Raw genomic sequence first — 16,107 nt, 5'->3', positions numbered from 1 at the left:
GGAATATCATATTCCATGCCCTCCGGTCCTTTAATGTAGAAGCTGCTAGATCTTGCTTTATCCTTATTGGAGCTCCACAGCATTTAAATTCCTTTTTTCTAGCTGCTTGCAATATTTTCTTCTTGACCTGGGAGTTCTGGAATTTGGCTATAATATTCCTGGAGGTTTTCCTTTTGGGATCTCTTTCCGGAGGTGATCGGTGGATTCTTTCAATTTCTACTTTAGCTTCTGCTTCTAGAATATCAGGGCAATTTTCCCTCACAATCTCTTGGAGGATGGTGTCTAAGCTCTTGTTTGGGTCATGGTTTTCAGGTAGTCCAATGATTTTTAAATTATCTCTCCTAGATTTATTTTCCAGGTCAGCTGTTTTTCCAAGGCGATATTTCATACTGGCCTCTATTTTTTCATTCAATTGGATTTGCTTTACTGTGTATTGGTTTCTCATAAGGTCACTAGCTTCCATTCAATTATTTTCAGCAGACAGTTTTTTAATCTCCTTTTCCATTTGGCTTTTCAAACTGTTGACTTTTTTCTCATGACTCTCTTGCATTGTTCTCATTTCTCTTTCCATTCCTTCCTCTCTTTCTCTACATCTTCATTCTCTCTCTCCTACTTTTTCTTCAAAGTCCCTTTTGAGAGCTTCCATGGCCTGAGACCAGTTCATATTTTTCTTGGAAGCTTTGGATGTTGGAGCTTTGACCCCATTATTATCTTCTTCTTCTGAGGATGTATTGTGATCTACCTTTCCCCCAAAGAAGTTTTCAATGGTCTTCTGCTTTCTTTGCCTATTCATCCTGGCTTACTATTTCTTGGCTTTTTACTCCTTCTAAAAGTGTAGCGGTGCTTCCAGGACACACTGTTCATGGTACAGCATGGCCCAGGGGGTGATTGGGCTTCTTCTCAGACTGCCTGGCTTGTGAGTAATCATAGCCACTTTCTCGAGGAGAGCCTGTATTGAGACCAAGTGTCATCAAAAGGATGATAATAATAAGATTTACATGGTGCTTTAAGCTTTGCAAAACTCTTTATATAAAATGTTATCTCATTTGATTCTCACTACAAAGTAGGTGATTTCATTATTCAAATGTTACAGAAAAGAAAATGAGGCTGAGAGCCCAAGTGTCTCAGGTAGGATTCAAACTCAGGTCTTCCTGACTGCAAGTTCAGTGCTCTATCCACTAGGCCACTTACCTGCCCAGCTAAGCACTTGGAATACTCTATGTGGCCAGTGTTTCTTCCTCCCAGTGAGAGGAGGATGTCAGAACTTAAGCACTCACTTGTGATCCTGGAACTCCAGAGTGGAGGAAGGATGGAGAAGAGCCATCCATTCAAGCATGGGGGATAGACACCAAGTCCTGGAGATTAGAGAGTCCAGGACAAAAGCAAGATGCCTCAAACTTGTCTGACAAGAGCATTATACCAATTTGAGAGGAATAAAGGGCTTTGATCATTAGTTACCGTACAGAAAATATTTTATAATTGGCAGATGAATCATGCCTTTTGGGACTATTACTACATCCAACCAGTTTGGAGACTAGTATTCTAACTTCTGAGCAATGAAGCTTTGGGAGCCTCCAGGCTCAGGAGTGGCTAGAGGAGGACAATCTGTAGGGAAGGGAGGGGAAAAGAGCAACACCTGGAACAGGGGAGGGGTTACATTGTTACACACACACACACACACACACACACACACACACACACATTGACCAGATGAACTTAGAAAGGTCAGAAAATCAGCATGAGGGGAGCCATGTCCATGAACACCAATGTCTGATGACACCATTTTCTTTGAGAGCTGAGATACTCAATAAGGATGGACTAGGCACATCAAGGAAAGGCAGCTGTAAGATTCTCAAAGGGTATAAACCCTCAGAGATCAGCAAGAGTTAAAACTAAAAGGAACTTCTGAGCCCACTCACCTAAAACCTTGTGTGTGCAAGATGAGAGTGCATCCCAGGTATGGGGGCAAATTGCATGCCAATTGTTCATGGTATACTAGCTGGCTAATTGATAAACAATGGCAAGCCCATCAGATGGGGGTGGTTTGTATACTTCTTCAGGTTCTGGAGTAGGGCTAGCCTGGAACCTGGGTAGGTGGCACAGTGGATAGAGCTTGGAGCCTAGAGTAAGAAAGACTTAAAAGAAAATTGAATACTTACTAGTTGTGTGACCATGGATGGAAAAGGACAGAATTTATTTTCTTTTGACACTGCTCCCAAAAATCCAGGGGTGTGTTCACAGCAGTATGAAATATCAGCCTAAGAGTTTAGTGAAGGATGGATAGAGAGAAATAATTTTATTCATGAACACCAGTCCCTTGACTTCTGTTTGCCTTAATTCACTAGAGAAAGAAATGGCAAACCTCAGTTTCCTCATTTGTAAAATGGGGGTAACAATAGCATCTACCTTCCAGAGTTATTGTGAGGACTGAATGAGATACTATTTATAAAGTGCACAGCACAGATAGTAGGTGCTTCCTAAATGCTTATTCACAATTCACTATTCTACCTTCCTAATAAAGTGAAGGAATCACTCGGTCTGGATGACTTATCTTGTTTGTTAGACATTATGAAGGGAAGGCATATTTGGCAGTGGTTGTTGAGTCATTTCCAACTCTTCGTGACTCTGTTTGGGGCTTTCTTAACAAAGATAATGGCATTGTTTGCCATTTCTTTCACTACCCCATTTGACAGATGAGGAAACTGAGGAAAACAGGGTAAAGTGACTTGCCTAGGGTCACACAGCTAGTAAGTGTCTGAGGCCAGGTTTGAATTCAAGAAGATAAGTCTTCCTAATTCTAGGGCCAGCACACTATCCACCATGCCACGTAGCTACCCTGATATTTAACCCTTCTTATTCCAGGCACGATGGATAGAGCACTGAGCCTGGAGTCAGGAAGACCTGAATTCAAATCCAGCCTCAGACACTTCCTAGCTGTGTGGCCCAGGCAAGTCACCTAACTGTTACCTGCCTCAGTCTCTGCAACTGTGAAATGAGGAAAATAATAGAACCTCTCTTCCAGGGTTGTTTTAAGGATCAAAGGATATAATAGTTATAAAGCACTTAACATAGTGCCTAGCACATAGTAGGTGCAATAAATCCTTGTTTTCCTCCGTTCGTTCATTCATTCATTCCCTCCTTCCTTCCTTCCTCCCTGCCTGTCTCCCTGCATGCATCCTTTCATTTCCTCCTTCCTTCCTCTGGACTCAGTCTGTAAAATGATGGGGCTAAACTTTTTGGCCTTTTCAATCATTTACAATTCTAAAACTATGTTTTTTTTAATTTTTATTTGCCCTCAGGGGCCAAACATCACAATGCACTCTCTCTCTCACCCAGGATGACCTTTGAAATGCTTCAAGTTGGCTGTCGTATTTTCCCTAAATCTTATGTGGATCCTGCGTAGGGGTGGGGAAGGAAAACAAGGTAAGAGGGAAAAAAAGAATTATGTGCAGGAAGTCTCGAATAGGGAAACTACTGGTGAGTTCTTTCAAACTAATGTTTTGAATACAATCTTGATATATCAGACAAATATTGTCTTAGTGCATTTTCCTGTCTATCAGAAATGGGACTGAAAGATCAACTGGTGGGTGGGGCTTCAAAGCCCAAAGTCACATGGTTGAGAGAGTATATTAATCCAGAGTAGAGATAAAGTTTCCTGTGATCTTTCTGCTTGGCTCTCGAAACAGCTAAGGAAGGAGAAGTCAGGCTCCGTCCACTGGTCTGCACAAAAAAGGGAAAACTTTATCCACAGCATGAGCACAGCGGGGAAAGTAAGCAGAAATTTTACTTAGCCAAATAATATCTTTGTTAAATATAATTAATAAAGAGCTAGATATAATGTTATTGATTCTTAAAATAACTGGCAACAAGGTATCATTTGTTTACTGAGTGAAAATTCTGAAGTGTCAATCTATTCTTTTTTCCAGGTGTATATAGCATGTGTAGTTAATCAGTAACATCTGTCTCCTTCCATTTCTAAAAGAAATGGATAGTTATAGAAGGAGCTTATCTCAAACCAGATGTGGCTAAGTCTAAACTCAGGGAAATCTTTTAAACAAGATGCTAATTTTACATTAGAAGAACATAATTCATATTATCTACTATGTCATTATGTTCACAGTTGGGTTTTTTAAAAAAGAAAACAAGAGATTTGAGTCAGAGAAATAATTTCATTACTGGAATTGGAAGAACTGGATTATATATCTTAGTCATATAATACCTAGCATCAAATCGTTAAGACACATAAGGCAGCAGAAATTTGAGTGGTGTGTCTCCCAATATGGGCACACAAATACTGATTAAATGTGTTTGTGCCAACTGAGCACAAGTTCTGGGAGGAGAAGAGGAGAGGAAGAGAAGGGAGGGAAGAGGATAGAAAAGGACAGAATTTATTTTCTTTTGACATTGCTCCCAAAAATCCAGGGGCATGTTCACAGCAGTATGAAATACCAGCCTAAGACTTTAGTGAAGGATCGATAGAGAGAAATCATTTTATGTGTGAACATCAGTGCATTTAAAGATTTAATAATAGTAACAATTTAATAATAGTGATAATAAAGTGTAATTTAATAATAGAAATAATAGTCATGATTTGAATCATAGTAATGACATTTTGATAATTTTCAGATTTGTAAAGCACTTTACATGCTTTATCTTATGATCCTTACAACAAACCTGTGAGGAAGGTACTAATTTTTGTTATCCCATTTTACAGATAAGAAAACTAAGGCTTTGTGGAGGTTACATGACTTGGTCTGATCAATGTGGGAAGACAATACTGAGATTTCTGCTACTTTAGGTGATTTGATGCTAAGTATGAGAGTAATAATTTAGATTCTGTTATAATGTAATCCCTCTAATGAAATCATTGGATTCAGCTTCCATCTTTTGTTAAAACTTTAAAGTTTAAGTAATAAAATTGCACAAGAAACAAAAAAAATTACTTTCCAATGTAAAATTAGCATCTGGATTAAAGACTTTCCTGCTTTGAAACTTACCAAGTCAACCACAGCTGTCCTGAAATAAACTCCCTATATATTACTAAGGTCGTTAAACTTCAGTAGCTCCCTATTAACTCCAAGGTCAAATCTGAAATCTTCTTGGCTTTTAAAGTCATTTGCAGGGGGCAGCTAGGTGGCACAGTGTATAAAGCACTGGCCTTGGATTCAGGAGGACCTGAGTTCAAATCCAGCCTCAGACACTTGACACTTACTAGCTGTGTGACCCTGGGCAAGTCACTTAACCCTCATTGCCCTGCAAACAAAAAAAAAACAAACAAAAAAGTCATTTGCAACCTGACCCCTTCTGGTCTTATATTCTACTCCCTTCCTTTTACTCTATAATTGAGTGACACTGACCTCCTCACTTTTTTCAGGCAAACACCACCACAATACTCTTATCTCCTGAATTTACATTTTCTCTGGCTGTCTCCCATGCCTTGAACTCTCCTCATCTCTACCTCCTGGTTTCCCTGGCATCCTTCAAGTCCCAGCTGGAGTCCTACCCTCTACACAGGACCTTTCCTCATCCCTCTCTGATTTTCTATTTCACTCTGTTGACATCTCCAGTTTATTTTGTATATATCTTGTTTGCACAAAGTTATTGGCATGGTGTCTCTTCCATTAGACTGTGACTTCCTTGAGAGAACGGACTCTTTTCTGCTTCTCTTCCTATCTCAAGTGCACAGTGCCTGGTATATGGTAGGTGGTTATTAAATGCTTATTGACTTAACCTGTTGACTCAAACCTACATCCTCCTGACTCTTGGGTTCTAGGTTCTATGCAACTCATTTGTATAGCTACTATCCAGCTTACTACAAGAGCCCATGAGGCTGTTTCTAATGCAATGGTTTTGGAAGGTTTTTCAAAATCAAGGAAACTGAAGCTTTGCTTCCCTCTTCCCCAAATCTTCCAAAATGATGTTGTATTAGGGCAGACTATCCATGTTGAGGTCAGATAAGTCATCCATTCTCCCTCTCCAAGTAAGCTTAGCTTCCCCATTCATTGCCTTTACCAGTCATTACTTGCCAATGAATTTTATCTTTCAAATCAGATAATAAAATATAAGTTAAATTTTAAAAGTAAGTTAATTTTTAAAAAAAATTCTTTGAGACTAATACCTGACTTACATAAGTGACAAGTTCTCCCCTTATTGCCAAGTCAACCTCTTACAGTTCTGTAGATATCTGTTTTTTATACAATAATGTCTTATACCCCAAAGAAGTCAAAGAAAAAGTAAAAAGACCTAGATATACAAAACTATTTATAGCAGCTCTTTTTTGCAGTAGCAAAGAATAAGAAATTGAGGGGATTGGAGGAGGGGCAGCTAGGTGGTACAGTGGATAGAGCACTGGCCTTGGAGTCAGGAGGACTCCACCCTCAGACACTTGACACTTACTAGCTGTGTGACCCTGGGCAAGTCACTTAACCCCAATTGCCTCACCAAAAAAAAAAAAAGAAAAGAAAAGAAAAGAAATTGAGGGGATGCCCATCAGTTGGGGAATGACTGAACAAGTTGTGGTATATGAATGTAATGCAATAGTATTGTGATAAAAGAAATATTGGGGGAAAGGAGTCAGAAAAAAAACATGGCAAGACACATATTAACTGATGCAAAGTGAAGTGAGAAAAATTGGGAGATTATTGTGAACAGTAACGGCAGTGCTGTGATGATAATAAACTGTGAAAGACGTGGCTACTCTGATCAATACAATGATCCAAGACAATTCCAAAAGACTAACGATGAAAAATTTTCTATGCACCTCCAGAAAGAGAACTGATATACTCAGTGCAAATTGAAGTATAATTTTCTTATTTTCTTTTTTCTTTCTTTCTTTCTGTGATATGAATAATATGGATATGTGCTTTGCATGATTTCCCATGTATAATTGATATCATTTTGTTTTCTTTCTCAGTGGGTGAGGGAGGGATGGAAGAAAGGAAGATAATTTGGAACTCGAAACTTAAAAGAAAAGAACATTAAAAATGAATAAATAGGGGCAGCTAGGTGGCGCAGTGGATAGAGCACCGGCCCTGGAGTCAGGAGTACCTGAGTTCAAATCCGGCCTCAGACACTTAACACTTACTAACTGTGTGACCCTGGGCAAGTCACTTAACCCCAATTGCCTCACCAAAAAAAAAAAAAACCAAACCAAAAAAAAATGAATAAATAATATTTTTTTTAAAGAAAAGAATAATGGAGGGGCAGCTAGGTGGTGCAGTGGATAAAGCACCGGCCCTGGATTCAGGAGGACCTGAGTTCAAATCTGGCCTCAGACACTTGACACTTACTACCTGTGTGACCCTGGGCAAGTCACTTAACCCTCATTGCCCAGAAAAAAAAAAAAAGAAGAATGCATCACATCCACTTAATGTTTTCCTGCATATTATCTCACTTGATCTAGATCTTTTTGGTTGTCTTATGAGCATTTAAAGAATGCCACTCCTTCTCATATATTTCCAGTTAGGGCTTTAGACTATCCCCATTTAATAATAAGGTGAAGATTGGGCCAAGAAATACAATTCAACTTATTTTTTCATGTAAAGCCTGTATTTACATTCAAGTATATCTGCAGCCTCTCACTAACAAAGGTCATACCCTTGATCTTGTAATTACCTGAAAGTGTTTCACCTTTTAAAATTCTTTCTTCATTTCTTCTAATTGATCTTGGGGCTACACTGTAGTTTTTCTTTTAGGCTTTGCTTATTTATATATTTTACATTTATTCTCCTCTTCTGGGTTTGTTCATTGAGCAGCCATCTCTGGCATCATAATAGTTCTTATCTTTTTTATTGTTTACTCATTTTTCCAGCCTTACTTCTGGAATTGGGACTTGATGTTTTCTTCATATACGTATTTGTTTTTCCTGTTGAAATGTTTTTCTTGGCATACTGCTAATAGAACTATCAGTACCTTGTATGTTCCTGACCTGTCTTATCTGTTTTCCTGCTGCTGGACTCAGAGTCAGGGCTGCAACCCTGTTCTTCACTGGATGGATCTGATTCAGAGATTTCCCTCTCCTAGTTTGAGCAACAGTACTGGGGCAATGGGAACTAAGTCTTAGATCCCCTCTCTGTGGATCTGAGAGACAGTACTACCTTCCAGGTTTTTACTCTGGTCAGAGTGACCATCAAGCCCAGGCACTGAGGACTGAATTTGACATGCCATTCTTCCTAATCTGCTCCTAGGGTCTTGCTCCATGATCCTGGCCCATCCTCATTCCACATTTCTTGCCCCAGTTGCTTGTCTAGGGGTTAAATTTGTGATCTTGTACTGGAAAGATGACCCACTATGCCTTCTCCTTAATTTTCTGATCACTACTCGGTCTGATCTGGCATTGTTCTGAGATCTTTGCACAATTATCAGGGGAACTGGCCTGCCCTGCTTCCTCCTACTCTAACATATTGCTGTCTCTTTTATTCTCTTTTTAAGATCCCTCGACCACTAGCACATACTCCCTCTTAGAGGGGGTGGGAATCTCATCTTATACTTCTGTGAAAAAATAACAAGACCCTTGTTGGATACGAGAATAATACATTCAAATCTCCTCAGTATGATGCTATCTATCCTTCATTTTTGTTCCAATCTCAGTGGGTAATAGTGCCCATCTTGCCAATACTAAAAATTGATGAGTACTCTGGTTTTCCATTTAGTGGAGGCATCCTTTATTCAAGCAGATGCAAGGGAAAAGACAAATCACAGACCTCAGGCACCATAGGCAAGTTCTTCCCCATGCTGAGAAAAATCCGCACCAGTTTGAGAAGACAAAAGGCAAATGAAGATGGTTCAGATCTGCAATGGCAGAGCAGAATCTATCTCAGAATGTATAGCATATTAACAGGATATCAATCAACAGGCATTTATGAAGCACTTACTGTGTGCCAGACACTGTATAGTCCAGGCACTGGAGATAAAAAGTTAAAAATAGTCCCTGCTCTCAGAGAGCTTACATCCTTTTATTAAAATTCAATTTTAATGATTTTCAGCTCCAAATTCTCTCCCTCTCACTTCCCCTACTCATTGAGGAAGAAAAACCAAAGCACAACTATAGTGAAGGAGAACAAATTTCCACATTAGCCATGTCCAAAAAGAATACAGGCTTCGATCTGTATCCTTGAATCCATCACCTCTCTATCTGGGGATGGGCAGTATGTTTCATTATGGGTCTTCTGAAATTATGATTGGTTACATTGTGTTGATGAGAGTTCCTGAGTCTTTCAAAGTTATTTGCCTTTTCAGAATTATTATCATTGTATAAATTGTTCTTATGGTTCACTTTGCATCAGTTCATACAAGTCTTACCAGGTTTTTATGAAACCATGCCCTTCTTCATTTCTTATAGCCCAATAGTATCCCATCATATTCCTATGCCATAACTTGTCCAGCCATTCCCCAACTGATGGGCACCCCATTCCAATTTCCAATTCTTTGCTGCCACAAAAAGAGCTGCTATAAATATTTTTGTACATTTAGTTCCTTTTCCTCTTTCTTTAATCTTTTTGGGAAATAGACCTATTACTGTTATTGCTGGGTTAAAAGGTATACACAGTTTAGGGGCAGCTAGGTGGCACAGTGGATAAAGCACCGGCCCTGGATTCAGGAGGATCTCAGTTCAAATTCGGACTCAGATACTTGACACTTACTAGCTGTGTGACCCTGGGCAAGTCACTTAACCCTCATTGGCCCCCCCCCACACATACACACAAAAAAAGGTATACACAGTTTAGAGTATGCGAGTAGAGTATGTATAATAGATTATTAAGTATAAGAAAAGTAGGAAGGTGGCAGGTTGTAGAGGGCTGTAAAAGCCAGAGGATTTTATATATTTGTCCCTATAGTTAATAGAAACAATTGTTCAAAGATCTCAGACCAATGACAGTTAATAGTGAGCTACTGGAATTTATTGGGCAGCAGAGAAAAAGGGGAGGAGAAAGTGATTTAAAAAAAACACCTTTGGATTGAAGGTAAGAGAGCAAGTGAGAATGGGGGGGAATGGGTGTGGAATCTACTAGAAAAGAAGTGGGTGGGGGGATTAGATCAAGGATACATCTTTCCCAGTCCTATTTTCTATACATGTTTTTTACCAAGGCTCTCTCCTTTTCTTCTTTTCTCTCTCTTCTTCCCTCTTTTTTTTTTCTCTCTCTCAGGGTTTGTCACCTGGCGTCTGTGAATTGGTTTATCTGTTTGTTTTTTTATATTTTGGTAACTATGTCGATGTAATTGGTTTTCTTTGTAATCCTATGTATTTTATTTTATGCATTTAAAACCATTATTCTGAAAAGGCTCATTGGCTCATCCAGATGCCAATGCCATAGGGTGATGTATTCTTTTTTTTTTTTCTTTTAGTGAGGCAATTGGGGTTAAGTGACTTGCCCAGGGTCACACAGCTAGTAAGTGTTAACTGTCTGAGGCCGGATTTGAACTCAGGTATTCCTGACTCCAGGGCCGGTGCTCTATCCACTGCACCACCTAGCTGCCCTGGGTGATGTATTCTTAATGATTAACACAGCACATAGTAAGTACTTTAATAAATGTACCGATTTCACTAGCCTTTTTCCTAGAGCCACAGACTTTATAGTGGGAGAGACAACTTCCTCTAGTGCCTCAGGATAGAAATATTTGATCTACCCATAATTCTTCACATCCATGACACACACAAAAAAGATTAATAACAGGAGTTCTCAATACATAATCTGTGTGTGTGATCTCATCAGCTCTTATAAAGATTGTGCTTCTAAATGTTTAACAGCTGGCTCTCAGTTTAATCTATATTATCAACTTTCTCAAATCTAGATAATTGAGAAATCACTAAGGGAAGCCCTAATTTATAGCTTTGCTGATTTCTGAGGGATAAATGCTCGCAATGAAAATTTAACAATTGTCTCAAGCAAATGTGAGCTGGCTCCAGCACTTCCCCAGGATTGAGTGAGCATGTGTACAGCCAAGAATCCCAATCTATACATATTGTTCACATATCATTCTTTTTTTTTTGGCTGGAGCAATGAGGGTTAAGTGACTTGCCCAGGGTCACACAGCTAGTAAGTGTCAAGTGTCTAAGACCGGATTTGAACTCAGGTCCTCCTGAATCCAGGGCCAGTGCTTTATCCACTGCGCCACCTAGCTGCCCCTGCTCACATATCATTCTTGAATTCTAGTACCAAATGTCTGTTGGCTGGATATTTCCACATCCGTGTCTCATAGACATCTCAAACTAAAACCACCTCTCAGGTTAGTGATATTGTCTACCAGAGGAGATTGCTAACTGCTCACCTCATTTCTGCTTCATTTTCCAGGTCATCAAATGCAAAGCAGCTGTCCTTTGGGAGATCAACAAGCCCCTTTCCATTGAGGAAGTGGAAGTTGCCCCACCCCAGGCCAATGAAGTCCGAATTAAGGTAAAAAAGAAAAAAAGAAAAGAAAGAAACCCTCAAGTTATATAGTGACACTTATTTTCAACATTGGCTGCAGTTCTAAAACTAAATTTGATTTTTTTTTCCTGTGAAAAGAAATAGATCATTTTCAAATTTCAAAACATTGGACCACTAACTAAGGGAAGGAAATGGATAGTGATTAAGTTTGGGGTTGAACAACACTAAGAGATAAGCTATATACTCTTTGCACTTGGATGGGATAGGAGAATATATCAGGAGCCTTTCCTCACACACTCACCACTCCAAAAACAGCCTGGTGAGAATCTCTATGCTACTATATAAGAGGCTATTGAATCATAGATCAAAAGCTGGAAGGGACTTCGGAGGCATCCTAGAACTGCCAGATGAGAAAACTGAGGCCCAGAAAAGTTGAATGACTTGACCAAAGTAACAAAAGAGATATAAAGTAGCACCAAAAGCAAGATTGGAAGCCAAGTCCTCTGGTTTCAGAGCCAACACTCTTTCCATTCTGCCACACTGTCTATTATACAGGAAAAAGGATGGTAGCATGGGGCGGCTAGGTGGAGCAGTGGATAAAGCACCGGCCCTGGATTCAGGAGTTCCTGAGTACAAATCCGGCCTCAGACACGTGACACTTACTAGCTGTGTGACCCTGGGCAAGTCACTTAACCCCATTGCCCCATTAAAAAAAAAAAAGGATGGTAGCCAATAAATCAGAAAAAGTGGCCTCATGTCACTTACTAGCCATATGGATTTTTAAAAGTCACTCCTCAGAGTCCTCATCTCATTATCTATTAGGTAAAGTCAATCACACATTCACTGTATCCCTCACCAAGCTGATGCAAGAATAAATATTCCTTAATATGGAAATGTTTTGTATGACAGCACATATCAAATTTCTTGTTTTCTCAATGAGCGGGTAGGGAAGATAGAGAAGGAGGAAATTTGAAATTCTAAATTTTTCTAATGAATGTTAAAAATTGCTTTTACACATAATTGGAAAAATAAAATATGAATTTAATTTTTAAAGATTCTCTCCCCCTCCAAAAAAAATAATAAATAGTCCTAAGGTACCAATCTGACCATGATGTGACTTTGTGTGTGTGTGTACAGATACAGATATAGATACGGATATAGATATATACACACATGCATACACATACGTGTGTTTGTAAGATGTGTGTATAAATATATACACATGTGCATATACATACATCTGTACATGCATCATGCATACTGCCCGTAAGCCTGAAATACAGAATCACTAGACTATCACATAAAGCTTTCCAGAGTTTGGCCTTACACTACATTTCCAGATTTATTTCTCTCTATTCACCTTCTTGAAGTCTCCAATGTAGCCAAATGAAACAGTTAGTTGTTCCCTGATCTCCTCCACTTTCCTGCCTCCGTGTATTGTGTAGACTGACTGCCATTCCTGGAAGGCAACTCCTTTTTGATCTTGACCCATCGAAGGACTTTTCCTTCATGGCCAAGCTTACATATCCCTGGCACCATGAATTTTCCCCTAATCACTCCAACTAAAAGCTCTTATCACATTTACAGAGAGTACTTGGAATCTCTTCTCATCCTTATCTCTGCTTTATGTCATACTTTTTTGTTTGGGTTTAGAGTACACCCTCCTAGAAGCTTTTTGATGCACTTCCTTGAGGAAAGGAAGCATACCTTTTTTATCTTTGGGTTTCCACGTTGTGGAGTTTGGGTTTCCAACTTTGTGGAGTTTAATGCAATACATACAGAAGGCAACACATACTAGTGAGATGAAAGCACTCTCTGACCATAAAGTCACATGGTACCTATGATCACCAGTGTTTGTTGGAACAAATTCTCCTTTCAAGCCCTCCTCCATTGCTTGGGATAAGATAGAAGGCAATGTAGTAGATGGAGCACTGGACTTGGAATTAGGAAAACCTGATTCAAATACTTATTAGCTATGTGATCCTGGGCAAGTCACTTAACCATAATCTGCCTTGGTTTCCTTATTTGTAAAATGGGGCTACATAGTACGAGTCCCTACCTCCCAGGGTTGCTGTGAAATTAAAAGATGATAGATAGATATGGATATATATATATGTGTGTGTGTGTATCTGTACTTACATATTGCATATGTATGTTTATACATATGTATGTATGTGTTCATGTGTATATATACACATAGACTATATGTCACTTTGAACAAGTTAAAGCATCATACAAGTGTTAGCTATTATTATTTATCATGTGACAGTACCCCTGTGTTCTCAAGGGTTATACAGCAGATTGAAAATCTCTTAGGTCCTAATGAAATGGAAAGGCTTTGAGTATTGGCACAGTTACAATCTGTGGGTGGGTGAGTGGGTTGGTGTGTATGTGTGTCCTCAAAAAAAAACACCCTGAATGTAGTTAAGACCAAGGAAAGCGGCCACCACAGCAAGTTGTCTGATACATGTGCTCTGGTGGAGGAATGAGTCTCTCTACAATTCTATGAATACTCATGTAGATGAAATGATGGGTCTTTCAGAGTTTCCAGTAATGATAATAATCACAGAATCCTAGATTTTGACATGGAAGAGGATCTAGTGCAGCCTATTCAATCTATATAGATAAGGACATTGCAATAAGAAGTGAAAGCACTTGTCCAAGGGGCAGAGCCAAGATTTGAACCCAGGAATTTTGACTCAGAATATAGTATATTCTTCTTACATAGCATCTTCCATGACATCATTGAGTCATGATGATAGATGACAATGACAATAACAGATCATCACCATAATCTATCACCATCATTTTTTTAACCTTTTAATTTATTTTATTTTTAATTTATGGAATAAAACAACCATTTCCAAAATATCATGAAATTTTTTAAAAAGCTGATTGCATGTGAAACTACAAAACTACTATGTACAACTTGCTATTCCTTTTAAATATGTAATAAAGTTGTTTTGCAAATTTTTTCTTCCCATTGCCCCACCACCCACCCTAGAGACGGTTAGCATTAGACACAAATATGTATATGTATATGTATGTGTGTATGTAAAATCATTCTATACCTATTTTATTTATCAGTTCTTTCTCCAGATGCAGACAACATCTTCCTTCATATGTCCTTTATAATTAGTTTGGGTATTTATAAGAGTCAAAAATGACTTAGTCACTCAAAGTTGTTCTTAAAATAATATTGTTTTTACTGTATACAACATTCTCATTTTCACGAGATGTAGGCCTGACATGCATGGAAAGTCTGAGAAACTCCTATAAATTCTCAAAGGTCTCATCATTCTCTTATTCCCCTGCAGATTGTGTCAACAGGAATCTGCCGCTCGGATGACCATGTGATAAATGGATCATTAGTTTACCCTACCCCAATAATCCTGGGGCATGAGGCCGCAGGGATTGTGGAGAGCATTGGAGAAGGAGTGACTTCTGTAAAACCAGGTAAAATACAAAGAATAGCAGAACATTAGAGGTTGGGGTTTTTTTATTTCACTTTCTGTTTAAGCTAGTAAACAGTGAAGATAATGTTGTTTATGGACAAAAATTCCAAATGGAAAGCAGCTGAGGTAGTCAGGTGGCTTCCAGATGAACAGTGAGGCTTGCATTATCCCCAACCACAAGAAGGTGCCCCAATGAGAAAGAAATAACTGCACCTTGATGGACATAGTGAAAATTCTTTGAAGGTGAATGGTAACAACTGCAAGCTCCAATTGTGGCCACTATTATATGCAGTATATTTCCTTATTCACATTTTAATTGAATAGTCAATCATTGTCCTTGGTACTGGGAAACAGAGAAAAGATGAAATAGATAATGAAACTACAGAAAACCCATAATACTCATATTAACCAAGTTTCAAATTTTCACATTCTGAAATGTTTGATTTCTCTTTAGTCTGGAGTCAGGAAGACCTGCATTCAACTCCTGCTTCAGACATTTATTAGCCATGTAATCCTGGGCAAGTCACTTAACCTCTGCCTGACTCAGTTTCTAAATCTGTAAAATGGGACAATAATATCACCCACTTCACAGGGTTGCTGTATCAAATAAGATAACACAGATAAAACACTTAAAGTGCTATATGAATGCTGGTTATTTAAGAAACAGTTATTAAGTTCCCATTTTGTATCAGGTACCATGCTAAGTGCTAGGGATACAAAAAGAGGCAAAAATTAGTTCCTCCTTCAAGGAGCTTACAATCTAATAGGGAGATGACATGAAAATGAATTTTTATATAAAGCAAGCATCACAACAACTCTGGGAGGTCAATGCTATTATTATCCCCAATTTTAAAAATTCCCTTCATAAAAAACTAAGGATAGCCAACAAAAGATGATATTGACATAATATTACGTATAAGCATTTGGCGGGGGGGTGCAGGGCAATGAGGGTTAAGTGACTTGCCCAGGGTCACACAGCTAGTGTCAAGTGTCTGAGGCTGGATTTGAACTCAGATCCTCCTGAATCCAGGGCCAGTGCTCAATCCACTGTGCCACCTAGCTGCCCCCACATATAAGCATTAACGCAGAGAAAAATACTAAGACATTCTGCTTTTTCTTGCACTGAAAATTCTCATTTCCCATTTGTCCCAAAACAATATGAAATACCATATCTATCCAACATCTGGCAGAATTATAAAGCCCTAACCATCCTAAGATCAATGTGTTAAAAATTCACATGAGGAATTTTGAAATATTTTAGTTCTTTGCTGGACCAATTGGCAATA

At 38.8% G+C, this 16,107-nt stretch overlaps 1 protein-coding gene across 2 annotated transcripts in view; it reads left to right on the top strand.

Moving 5' to 3' along the window:
- The first annotated feature begins 3,663 nt into the window (after positions 1-3,663).
- The window catches only part of LOC122731086 (alcohol dehydrogenase E chain-like), a 29,990-nt gene continuing 17,546 nt past the window's right edge, over positions 3,664-16,107 (top strand). The window contains exons 1-5 of one of the 2 annotated variants that reach the window (XM_043970936.1): positions 3,670-3,770; positions 4,715-4,798; positions 5,375-5,699; positions 11,292-11,393; positions 14,684-14,822. In XM_043970936.1, the coding sequence (XP_043826871.1) occupies positions 5,607-5,699; positions 11,292-11,393; positions 14,684-14,822 (334 nt within the window). In that variant the 5' untranslated portion in view covers positions 3,670-3,770; positions 4,715-4,798; positions 5,375-5,606. Of the gene's footprint in view, positions 3,771-4,714; positions 4,799-5,374; positions 5,700-11,291; positions 11,394-14,683; positions 14,823-16,107 lie in introns of both variants that reach the window. The other variant, XM_043970937.1, reaches the window with a different exon arrangement.

Source organism: Dromiciops gliroides, chromosome 6 (genome assembly GCF_019393635.1).
Source record: "Dromiciops gliroides isolate mDroGli1 chromosome 6, mDroGli1.pri, whole genome shotgun sequence".
NCBI lineage: Eukaryota > Metazoa > Chordata > Mammalia > Microbiotheria > Microbiotheriidae > Dromiciops > Dromiciops gliroides.
Note: the sequence above shows the minus strand (reverse complement) of the source record. Positions and strands in the feature narration are given on the sequence as shown.